At 40.9% G+C, this 12044-nt stretch overlaps 1 protein-coding gene across 6 annotated transcripts in view; it reads left to right on the forward strand.

The window, feature by feature from the left end:
• The window catches only part of SHPRH (SNF2 histone linker PHD RING helicase), a 55482-nt gene extending 44466 nt beyond the window's left edge, over positions 1–11016 (forward strand). For 3 of the 6 annotated variants that reach the window (XM_072995654.2, XM_020810926.3, XM_020811007.3), the window contains exons 24-30: positions 701–772; positions 1121–1309; positions 2022–2114; positions 2316–2402; positions 2946–3124; positions 4151–4231; positions 9990–11016. In XM_072995654.2, coding sequence (XP_072851755.2) covers positions 701–772; positions 1121–1309; positions 2022–2114; positions 2316–2402; positions 2946–3124; positions 4151–4231; positions 9990–10086 — 798 coding nt within the window. In that variant the 3' untranslated portion in view covers positions 10087–11016. Of the gene's footprint in view, positions 1–700; positions 773–1120; positions 1310–2021; positions 2115–2315; positions 2403–2945; positions 3125–4150; positions 4232–9989 lie in introns of those variants that run through there. The other 3 variants (XR_013540574.1, XR_013540576.1, XR_013540575.1) reach the window with 2 other exon arrangements.
• The last annotated feature ends 1028 nt before the right edge of the window (positions 11017–12044 follow it).

Below are 12044 nucleotides of genomic sequence, written 5' to 3' on the forward strand. Positions count from 1 at the left end.
AGAATTGTTTGAAGAGGAACTGTGGTAGCTGAATGCACCTACATTTATTTTCTGATGCCTTTAAACAGCTTTCCCACCAGTCTTGAAAGTGATTTACCACTTCATCTAAGTGAATCTCAGCTGACATTTTTTTCCATAATTCAGGAAAAATATTGGGTTGAGTCTAGAAATACCTTTCCACTAGATGTTGGTAGAAAAGAGGGTGTGACACTCTTTTAGAAATTACCTCCCACTGGAAAACTAGTTGAGATAATCGAAGATGTGTTTCCTGCTTAACAAGTACTGCACAAGAAAAGTAACCCCAAATCTAGATAAACATTTTATCTTCATGCAGGATCCTTCTTTATAGCCTGCTAGCACACACGTTACAGCCAGTGTCTTCCTTATTCACCATGTTTCTTACAGTATAACATAAACGCCAGTACATTGTAGAACTGTGCTGCAAGAAGTCTTGTAGTGGCTTACAAGAGGAGTTCATTGAATGCTGCTAGTACATTTTCCCTTTAACTCATAGTTTGGCTGGATTTCATTTTTATGAATATTGTCTTGTATTATCTTCATAAAGCTGTGGATAACAGAGATATATTGGATAATGACTTGGAAAATATCCAGAACTTTAGGATTGTTACAGAATGAAATGGCTTGAAATTGAACTGATTTTTATTTCTCAGTAAAAATGTTTTCTTTTCTCATGTTGAAGTCTCAGGATAAAACAACAGGAGGAATTAATCCAGAACCCTGTCCAATTTGCGCACGACAGCTGGGCAAACAGGTAAAAAGTTAAGCTGTGGATTTTTCTGTACACACCTCTTAGTTCATTTGTCAGTGCAGAGGCTTGCACTAACCATTTAGCCATACTACCCTGGCATTTCACATTTCCAGTTACAATTCCTACACCCCTTAATCATTTAATACTTTATTAATACAAAATTTCAAACTTTGAAAGCCTCCACCCCCACCTGGTGGTTGAATTTGAGGAAGTCTTGCTTAAAGATTTCCTCGGTTGCTTTTGTAATCTTGATATCGCCATCTTCTATAACTGGATTAAAAATGATTTTCCCTATCTAGCTATTTTACCTTGTCATATATGCTGTCACACATGCTCTTTCTGTTTCTCCAGTGGGCTGTTTTGACTTGTGGTCATTGCTTCTGCAATGACTGCATAGCTATTATTATAGAACAGTACAGTGTCGGAACCCGGAGGAGTTCAATAAAGTGTGCCATCTGCAGACAGACAACTTCACATAAAGAAATCTCCTATGTCTTCACTGCAGAGACTGCAAACCAAGAGGATGATATACCAGTGAAGGTAAAATGCCATGCAAGTGAAACTGATTTGTATTGATGAAAGTGCTTAAATGACCCCATTTGGTTATTTACGGCTCTCTTACTTTTAGGCTAGGTTTATTGGACTCATTAGTGCTCTCAAGGCATTTTCCTCAAAATGTCTGTGGAGAAACCATGATATTTTTATGGACTGGAGAGGAGGGGGTCTACATATGTTAAGTCTACTAAGCAAACATTTCAGGGAGGTTTGTTGGTGCAAGCCAGGTTGATAGAGTGTTGACCACCAGAAAGATGGCTGGCTGAAGGCTCCCTGGAAGAAGCAAATATTAAAAGTCATTGTGAGCTGCCAGGGGTCTGTCCATCAGAGGGTGTAAGTTAGTAGAGGAGTGAGCTGTGAGAAGCGCAGAAGAGAAGCTAAAGTCCTCAAGTCAGTTTGGAGGGGCAGCAAGAGTAACATTGCTAGAAAGACTAGAGAGCTGGCCTGAGTCCTGAAATCATTTGGGGGATGAGCAGAGAGGAAGTCTGGCAAAGAGGAGAGGACGACTTCTACATGACAGCTGGTGCTGCTGGTATGAGTAGGTGATTCCTCAGGCAGATTGAAAATTGCATGAAAACTTAGGTTGTAACATTAAAGGGTTCCAGCATACTATTAAGCCTAGCCAGAAGAGAGCCCAAATACTCTGAAAATGAAGATTGATTTTAATCTTTTTCTTCCTTTTTTTTTCCTCCCAAAGGGAAGTCATTCCACCAAAGTGGAAGCTGTGATCAGGACTCTCAAGAAAATCCAGTTCAAAGATCCAGGAGCAAAATCCTTAGTTTTCTCAACGGTATCTCTACAATTTTAAAATCTAAAATGTACATGTTATCAGATATATTACTTGATAGTATTGATGTGGATAATAGGGCTAGTTTCATTGACACTGGAAGTGGAAGATATTGAAAAGTGTCTTCAGTTGTCTTGTCTTTGTTGGATACTGGAAATACTTTTCTTTTTTAATATGGACGTAACTTTCCATTTTATCTTGTAGTGGCAAGATGTTCTAGATATCATTGCAAAAGCACTATATGATAACAGCATGGAGTTTGCTCAGATCAACGGAATTAACAAATTTCAGGTACATTTTACTGTAGGAGATCATTTTTAGTTATGAAATCTTTTCCCTTCGTGTTTCCCTTAGAGTTGTATATTTAGAGTGACAGAGAATAACTCTGTTAAAGCCAGTAAAACTCTGTTTTAGCCAGTAAAGTGAACTTCTTTTCTAAGATGTGCTGGAAATGTTTAAAAAAAAATAAATTAAGTGGCCCAGAGCTGGGGAACATACTAGGCTAGCATTTACCAGCAAGTAACACTGGCTTCCTGTTAACTGCAATTAACAAAGGGGGAGAATTGGCTTCATTAACCCTACAAATTATGCCAGGACCAAACTTCATTTGAGAAGTTCCTTGATAGGCATCAAGCAATTTGTAATCTTTGATGTCACTAGAAGAGGTTAAAGCCAGGCAATACTCCATTAGGTTTTGGTCCATTTCAAGCAGTTAATCCATGGCACCTCTTAGTTCAGCCATCTTCATTGAAGGATGGGGCTTCTACTGTATACACAGAAGTGCTAATTTTTTGTAAGTTTTTCTAACTGCCTTCAGTCTGATTTTTCTTCCAGGAAAATCTATCTGCATTTAAATATGATCCCAAGATAAATATATTGTTGTTACCCCTCCATACTGGTTCCAATGGATTAAACATAATTGAAGCCACTCATGTCCTCTTGGTGGAACCCATCTTGAATCCAGCACATGAATTACAAGCTATTGGCAGAGTACATCGTATCGGACAGACTAAGTAAGTACCGAAATAGTCATGTGCTTTTGTGTGGCTGAATTTACCAGCAGTTCATGCAGCATACAGATTTCATAATGTCACATGACGTATGACAGTAATTCATGTGCATGTGGCAGTAAGAGCAAGAAGCATTCCATAGCTGTCAATGATTTCAGAATCAAAATATTTCACAACTGACATTTTTATACTTGCTTTTGTTCTGCAAGTCTGTGAGGTTGGTTTACTTCAGAATGTACCAGAACAGTGGTTCCCAACCTTGGGTAATCCAGGTGTTCCCCAGCCAGCATAGCTGGTAGGAGAAGCTTCTGAGGGCTGAGGTCCCAAGAACAAGTGGGTTACTAAGGTTGAGAACCGCTGTAATAGAGGGGCTGTTAAACTTGTGCTCGGAAGCTTCCTGTTCTCAAGAACCAGGGAATTTGATATTATGAATAAGCTGGTGTCATCAGTGCCTTTTTAAAAATCCTATTTGGTGAGTCAATTTTTTATTGCAATTCTCTTGCTTAGCACATATTTTTCATTGGTTGTTGTTGTCTTTACTTTAATATTTCTCACATAGAAAGGTGAGAGAAGGGGGTGTCCATAACTAAATGCGGTGTCTTCTAAAAACAGTATTGCTCCCCCCTCCCCAAGAAACATCATGACCAGACACTAACAATAATGGGCTCACACTATTCCTGATTAATTTTGAAGAGTGCAATAGTTTTAAAGTATGCTTAGTGATTTCCTATTGTAGATTATGTCTGCTTTTTCAATAACAAGTGCTTCCCAAGAATACTTTTCTAAGGTTCCATTATATATGTAGGCTTTTTGAAACATAAGTGGTGTGATTTTTTTAAAAAATGCTGTGATTCTGCTTAATTGTTGCAATATTCGTCATATAACTATCACTGCAACTGTTAGAGTAAACAAAAAAAGGATTACATCTGAATCCTAAATTAACTAGTGATATTTACTTCTGAATGAATTTGCATAAAATTTCACTGAAAGTGTACCAACATGTGCTGGCTGTTTTCCTTTTAAATGTAGGCCCACCATTGTCCATAGATTCTTAATAAAAGCCACAATAGAAGAAAGAATGCAGACAATGATGAAAACTGTAGAAAGGAGGTAAGTAAAGCTTGATTTATTTACATCACCTGAGCAATATTACATTCTTCTTTGTGGTCTCTGTGAATGCATACTGATGGGTTTAATCTGTGCCTGCGCAGAAGTCTCCGAAATATTCTAGAGCTTTAGATACGTTCACCAGGGACTGCCCCCCCCAGTGCATGTGGTCTGCCCGTCCTGGCGATTGCCTCAGTTCCTTTTTGTCACCGCTAAGGTTTCTCCTCTTGTCAAGCTCCATTCGCCACTTGCTTTGTTTCAGCTATAATCAAGGGGATAATTGTAAGAGACTTTGAACTTATTTCTCCCTAATCAGATCGTCCCCTTTTCCCATTCCACCCCATTTATGGCACCTCTTCCCCCATTTAAAAAGTGCACCTCGTGCTCCAACAAGATCCCCCTCACAGATAGCCACAATCTTTGCCTTTTCTGCCTGGGAGAATCTCATCAACCATCCACCTGCCAGTTTTGTAAGAAGTTCACTAAGCAGGCTCTTCAACTCAGACAACAGCATCTTAGATCATTTCTCTGGGAACATTCTCTTCAACCAACTCAAACTATGGAATCTTCTGAAACTTCCCAGCCTCCTAAAGAATCTCCGGGATTACTGGCTGCTTCTCCAATTTATAAACTGATTCCCAAATAACCTAAATGGACTTCGAAACCTAAGTCTTCAACTTCAGCAAAATCCACCCCGGTACTGATTCCTATCTCGACATCGGAGCACCCTAAGCCTAAAAAAATCAAAGAAAGAATCTTCCGACTCTCGGTACTCTAAACATACCTCGATACCGGAGACGGTCCCTCTACCAGACCAGCCTACAGTTTGTCTTGTCTCTCCAGATGAGAGCTTCTTACCACCTTCTGGTCAACCACCATCTCCACTAGTTGCACAATCTTCATCTTCGGCAATCGCCTCAGCTGAGGTCACTGTCATTTCTCGATTGGCACTTTCGAGCCCCCAATCTATGGGTTGCTCAGCCTCTGTTGGTGATTCTGAGTCGGTGTCTGCTCTGCCCGACATACCACCCCCATGTAAGCAGCTAAGGCAGACTCATCATATGCCAGAGATGTGCCATTCTGATGCCAATCCATTACACCCCTTGAGTCCAACTGGGCCTTTGGCATCTTGAGAGCCTCTCGCTTGATCCCTCCACTCAAAGCAGGTTATGCGCTACGAACCCAGACCGTATTATGAGCCTCCACTTAAGTGCTCTCGACATAGAGCTTATTGGTACTATCAACCTGATACCGAGTTCTACATCGAACCCAGACACTCTCAGTGTCGATATTATCCATCTGACATGTCTGATTCTTCACCTCCTCAATACCGACCACGGTTTCATGATTATTATTACACCTCATCTGACGATGATACCTTACCACCTCCTCTGGTACCGAAGTCCCAGAGACCTCGTAAGAGGCCCCATCTCGAGCCTCTCCAATAACATCTCATGGTACCAAAACGATCCTGTGCTCCTGCTAAAACGTCTTTGCTTACTGTAGAACCCACTGTCTCAGGTTCGAGCATCTTCAGTACAGATTACAGCTATATATGCTGGACCTTCACCCATGCTTCCCGGTACTACTCAACCTCACCAGAAGAAACACTCTACAAATAAATCTGTATCGGTACCAATTCAACAACATTCTCACAAGTCTCAGTCCTTCATTCCAGAACCTCCTCCTGCTATTCCTGTTCCGTCATTTCAGATGACGCTCGTATGAGGATTGAGGACTCACCTTTTGTTGGCACTGGCCTCTTCAACGACAAAACCGTCAAAATTCTGGACAATTTGCAAAAATTAAGAAAGACAGCAAGATCTTATAACATCCAGCCATACTACAAACCACAATATCAATGGTGTCAACCTTACTCGTATCAGCAAACTAGATCATTCCCTGATAGAAATAGATACCTTCCACAGTCATCGTCCTCTTTTCAACCTTCTGTCGTCCTCAGATCCACTTACCTCTTCTCTCTCCATCCACTATCACTCATCTTTCAGCCCATCTTCCATCTTGGGCATTCATCACCACCAATTCCTGGGTCCTTACTATCAGCATCATGGGCTATACAATAGAATTCATGGTTCCACCTCCACCAAGGACTGTTCTAACCTCACCGTCCAACGTTCTCAACCAAGGAGTTCAATCTCTTCTTCTCAAAGACGCCATATCACCTGTCACCCCATCAAACAACTGTCATGGAGTTGAAGCAGTATGGAATATGTAGTCAGAGAAATGTAAGGTGGAATCAGACAGGTTCTGTGTGAAGATGATCTAAGTGCTATGAGAGTTTTTTTTTCTGAAGACCAATACAGCATGGTTCAAAATAAATCTGAAGGTCGGACCAAGGAGCCCGTGAAAGACTCAACATTCCAAGCTAATTGGAGAAGAGATAAACCTGAATTTTCATAGGAATTGAGGGAGGAGGAAGATGCTGTAGCCCCTTGAGGTGAATTGGTTAACAGCCTTGAAATGTCAAGAAGAAGGAAGGAGTTAAAGAATGTAGAAAATGAACAATGGGTTATGTGGAACAAGTTTGGAAGTTCTATTCCATAATGATGGGAGAGAAAAAGAACTTGATGATTTGAGGCTTGAAGGAGAAAAAATGTAAGTGGAGAGAAAGAAGGAGGGGAGCTAGCCCACCTTATCCCAGCTTAGTAGTGTTTTTTATTTTAATGGGGATTAGTTATTTTATTTAACTGTAATGATCTTTGAATATGTTCTTTATGCTAAAGCTTGAGCAATCTGAACTGATTCTATGAAACTATTTTTCTAATAAAAACTCTATTTTTCTAATACAAAATTAACTATGAAAATCCATACAAAGGACTTTTCTCTTGAACATCAGGGTCTGGCTAAATCCAGGAGGTGGAGAGGGCCACAAACTCTTAAAGACTCTATCTTTAAGAGTCCTACCTAACTTTGCCTCCAAGCAAAGGTGGTAGGTAAGTGGCCTGTTGAACTCTCTGACCGAGTGCTAAGTGCTCCTTAGGGAGGCTTGGGCATTACAACGACAATCCAGGTTTCTTCTCCAATTATTTCATTGTCCCGAAACACAATAACAGTTTGCAGCCCATTCTCCATCTTCAAGACCTCAATTATTACATAATTCAAAAATGTTTTTGCATGGTCACATCAGAACAAATCCTACCCATCCTCCAGCAAAATGAATGGTTTGCGCTTATTGACTTAAGTGATGCATATTTCCCAATTACCATCCACCAAGGCCATCACAAATTTCTCAGTTTTGCTGTAGGAACCGACACCTACAAATTCAAAGCCCTCCCCTTCAGGCTATCCACAGCACCAATAGTCTTCACCAAATGCGTGGTGGCTCACCTGCGTACTTGAGAGTCTCCATCTTCCCATACATAGACAACTGGTTAATAGTCTGCCCCTCACACTATCAGGCTCTAAAAGATATTCGGTTGAGCCTTTCTCTTCTTGCAGATCTGGGCCTCAAGGTCAACAAAGAAACATTCATTCTTGTCCCTACATAGCAGATCACCTACATAGGTGCAATTCCTGATTCACGGAACACAAGAATTTTCCTTCCTCAAAAAAGAGCATCCAAACTTCATGCTCTTATCCAAAATTTCCTCCTTTACTCATTTGTCACAGCACATCTGACCCAACGTCTTCTAGGCCTCATAGCTTCCACCACATCAACCATTTAACACTCCAGATTAAAGATGTCCTCCCTACAATCATGGTATCTCACCCTCTTTGATCCTATGACAGATTCACCTTCCAAACTTCTCCAGGTTACTCCCGAACTCTCCGTCCAGCTCCTCTGGTGGAATACTCCAGCCAACTTCTTCATCAGAAGGTCCTTTGCACCTCTCCAGTTATCAATACAAATCACCACCGATGCAAGCCCTACCAGATGGGGGGCACATTGCAACGACCTACACAGTCATGCTACCTGGTCCCACACCGAGCGCAATCTTCACATCAACAACCTTGAACTCTTAGCCATTTTCAAGGCTTTTTGCACCTTCGAACCTGTCATTCTTGGCACAGTCGTCCAAGTCACAACAGAGAATATCACCGTGTTGTTTTACATAAACAAACAAGGAGGCACCCACTCTCTCCCACTGCTACATCTCACCATCCAATTCTGGGAATTGTGTCTTGAAAGCCACATTTTTCCCATAGCAGTACACATCACCACTCAAGACAATCTAGTGGCAGACACTCTCAGCAGGATACACACTCAGATGCACGAGTGGACCCTCAACCAGACAGTCTTCTATCACCTCTGCGAACTCTGGGGACAACCACACATAGACATGTTTGCCACGTCGCAAAACTCCAAATGCGCCCTCTTTTACTCGAGGCATAGGACCAGGCTCTTTAGGAGATGTGCTCATGGCTATTTGGACCACGCACCTCATTTATCTCTTCCCACCCATCCCTCTCCTTCTCAGAACAACAGCCAAAGTCCATTAAGATTGCTCCAACGCAATCCTCATTGCTCCCTGGTGGCCCAGGCAACCATGGTTCACCATGCTCAGAGCCATCTCCACATATTATCTCCCACTGCCTCTCATTCCTCACCACCTCTCTCAGCATCAAGGCAGGACTCACCACCCCATTCTCCACACTCTCCATCTCACGTCATGGAGAATTCAACCTCGATAAATACCATATTGGCTAACACCCGAAAACCTGCTACACCCATTAGTGTGCATTCACAGAGAACACGAAGAAGAAAGAGAGTTTACTTACCTGTAACTCTGGTTCTTTGAGTGGTCATCTGTGAATTCACACTTCCCGCCCATCCTCCCCTCTGTCCATCACATCTGTTTCACCTTTGATGCAGTGGCGGGCTGTTCTTCGGAACTAAGGTAATCGCCAGGACGGGCGGACCACATGTACTGGGGGGCGGTCCCTGGTGAACATATCTAAAGCTCTAGAATATTCCGGAGACCTCTGCGCAGACACAGATTAACCCCATTAGTGTGAATTCACAGATGATCATTCAAAGAACCAGAGTTACAGGTAAGTAACCTCTTTTTTCAGGTTTGTAACTGCAGATATCCAAGGAACAAAAATACTTTGCAGTGTAATTTTATGCATACTTAACAAGGAGTACATTCTGCTGAACACTGTGGAGCTTATTTCTAGCCAACATTCTTAAACCCGCTATCAAAAACTGGAAAGGTGCAGGAGACTGAACCTTAACCGCCAGTTATATTTTTCTGATCAACTTCTTCATACACACACAATTGAAATGATTGCACATGTTATAGATAGTTTTTCCTTAATTTAAGTATAATAGAACAATTTGGAGAGCTGAGGAAATGAAATCCCTAGAACAGAAACACATGCTTGAAGGACAAATGTCTGAATGATATGGAGAAAATGGCTAAGAACTGCATACCGTCAGAATAAGTTCCCCCTGGTTTCTCTTTCTGATTTTTATGTGTTTATATATTTTCATGTAAGTTTTAAACTGCTTAATGGAACTGATGCCCAGTTTTAAAAGATGGAGTAAAAAAAGATACTTGTTTAGAAAGCAATAGAGATCTGCAAAGGTAGATATAAATATGTCACTACAAAATCATTTTGGGTAATCTTTTCAGGAGACAGCAGTCAGACTAGTAGTGCTTTAAAACATGGTCCTGTCCCTCATATGTTCTACCACTCAGCAATGAACTCTGTACCATGAATACCCTTTTTTGAGCTTCTTTTGCCAAACTCAGTTAGAAGCTATTTCTGATCATGTATTCCTATTTTCTCTTCCAAGCCACTCTAGTTCTTCCATGAAGCAGTCAGAGGCTTCTGTGTTAACAGTCGCTGATTTGGCAGACCTTTTCTCAGAAGAAACTGAGGAACTTGAATGAAAGAAAGCGTTTTAGACCCACTAAGGTTTGAAAGGGGCCGTAACTTATTTTGTAAACAGCAACACAAAATGACTTAAGTGTTCAGACATTCCTGTAGATGTCACTAAAAGCACTTACTTAGGGCTTTCTGAATTGGAAAGCATTTTTAACAACTTCCAGTAGATTCTGTAACTATGTTTTTACTTCAAGAAATTATTTCTGTTAATAAAGAAAAGCAATTGCACTTTACACAAAGATTACATGTACTACGGTGTTGTACTTCCAAAGAACATGAGCATCTACATCCAGTTTTAGTTGGACTTAAAAGATGTTACTTACGTGTTACCAGTTGCACCAGAGTGTAGAAGGAGAGGTGCATCCAACTGAAACCAGTGCAGTATGGGTAGATGGTTACCATATTGGGTTGCTGATTTATGTCTGAAGTTCGTAATCCAACAAGAGATGTGTGTGTACCTCCTCTGCTGGATCAGGGTATTTAATTAGACTTTGAGCAAAGAAAGCTTTGCATGGCAGACAAGGGTATGAAAATCATGAACCCATTATCATCCCACATTCTCCTTTTATGATTCTTTTTCACATCCTTGAATCAGCAAATACCTGTTCTGGAAAGGGCTGTTAGTGGTGCTGCCATTTTATCATCCAAGTAATGTTTTATCAGTTAACTTGTATGTACTAATTTTTAGAAATCACTTTATCATTTTCTAGGTATTTATGCAGTAACACCATGTTGTAGAAATTGGATTTTCTTGCTTGTTTATATTTAAATGTTTGCTGTTCATTTTGCTGTTCTCTTGATAAATTATGCCTTTTGTATGATCTTTTGTCTTGAAATGATAGATGACAACAATCTTTGACAGATTTTTAGATATTCTTAAAACTTGTTTTGTTCTAAAATTGGATTCTCGTATCCTATTAAACTGATAATGCTTCCTTCTTGTGTTTGATTGATTGTTTGATTGATTGATTACATTTCTATCCTACTCTGGCAGCTAACAGCAGTTAAACAATTACCTGCCCACCACCACTAGCACATAGGTACTAAAAACCCACCCACCCCAAAAAAAATCAGACTGAGAGGTAATGGCAAACCAAATACAACATAAACTCATGTATCTACAAGAGTGTTAAAGGGGAAGAATGTTCCAAAAGGGCTCTTCAAAAAAGCACAGATTTAACATGTTTCCTAAAAGTTAGAAGGGAGGGAGCCTGGCATATATTGTCAGGCAATGTGTTCTGTAGCATTCCGCTCACCACTGAAATTGATGGCAGTTTCCCTGGTCTCCTTCAGGGTGATTGCCTAAAACTGCAAAGCCTAGTTAGCCCAGGTAGACAACCTTAAAAAGAGATGCTCCAACAGGTAATGAGGTCCTGAACTGTTAAGGGTTTTATAAGTTAGTACCAGTACTTTAAATTTAGCATGGAAGTAAAGAGGAAGCCAATGCAGACATGCTAGGACCTTTTGGTGCTGGTGCTGCCTCTACCACCGCAATCTTGAGAGGCAAGCCAGCTGGCTCTGTGCATACACAGAGGCAGCCCTAGACTGCTTCTCGATTTTTTTATTTTGTTTTGTTTTGTTTTGTTTTGAGAGGCAGTCCAGCCTGCAGGAGCCTCTGGAGCCAGGAGCAAAAAGTAGGGAGTAGAGATGGGGACGAATATAAAAACAGATTGCTTTTTCTGACAAATATAGCCAATTTGTTAAATATTTGTCAATCCGTATTTGTGGGTTCCAGAGACCCCCACGAATACAAAGGGATGAATATTTACCCATTTGTATTTGTCCTTCATATATATATAAAAAAAGCATTCTGCCTACCAGCGGCAGAAAGGCAGCCACCACCCCACACAGCCACCCAATACCATAGCCTACTCCAACCCCCTACCTTAAGCCCCTCTTACCTTAATTGTTGCTGCTGAGGTCTTTTGGCCTCAGAGACACGGATGTAAAAAGAGACTGGCTG

The sequence above is a fragment of the Pogona vitticeps genome, chromosome 1 (assembly GCF_051106095.1).
Source record: "Pogona vitticeps strain Pit_001003342236 chromosome 1, PviZW2.1, whole genome shotgun sequence".
Classification (NCBI taxonomy): Eukaryota; Metazoa; Chordata; class Lepidosauria; order Squamata; family Agamidae; genus Pogona; species Pogona vitticeps.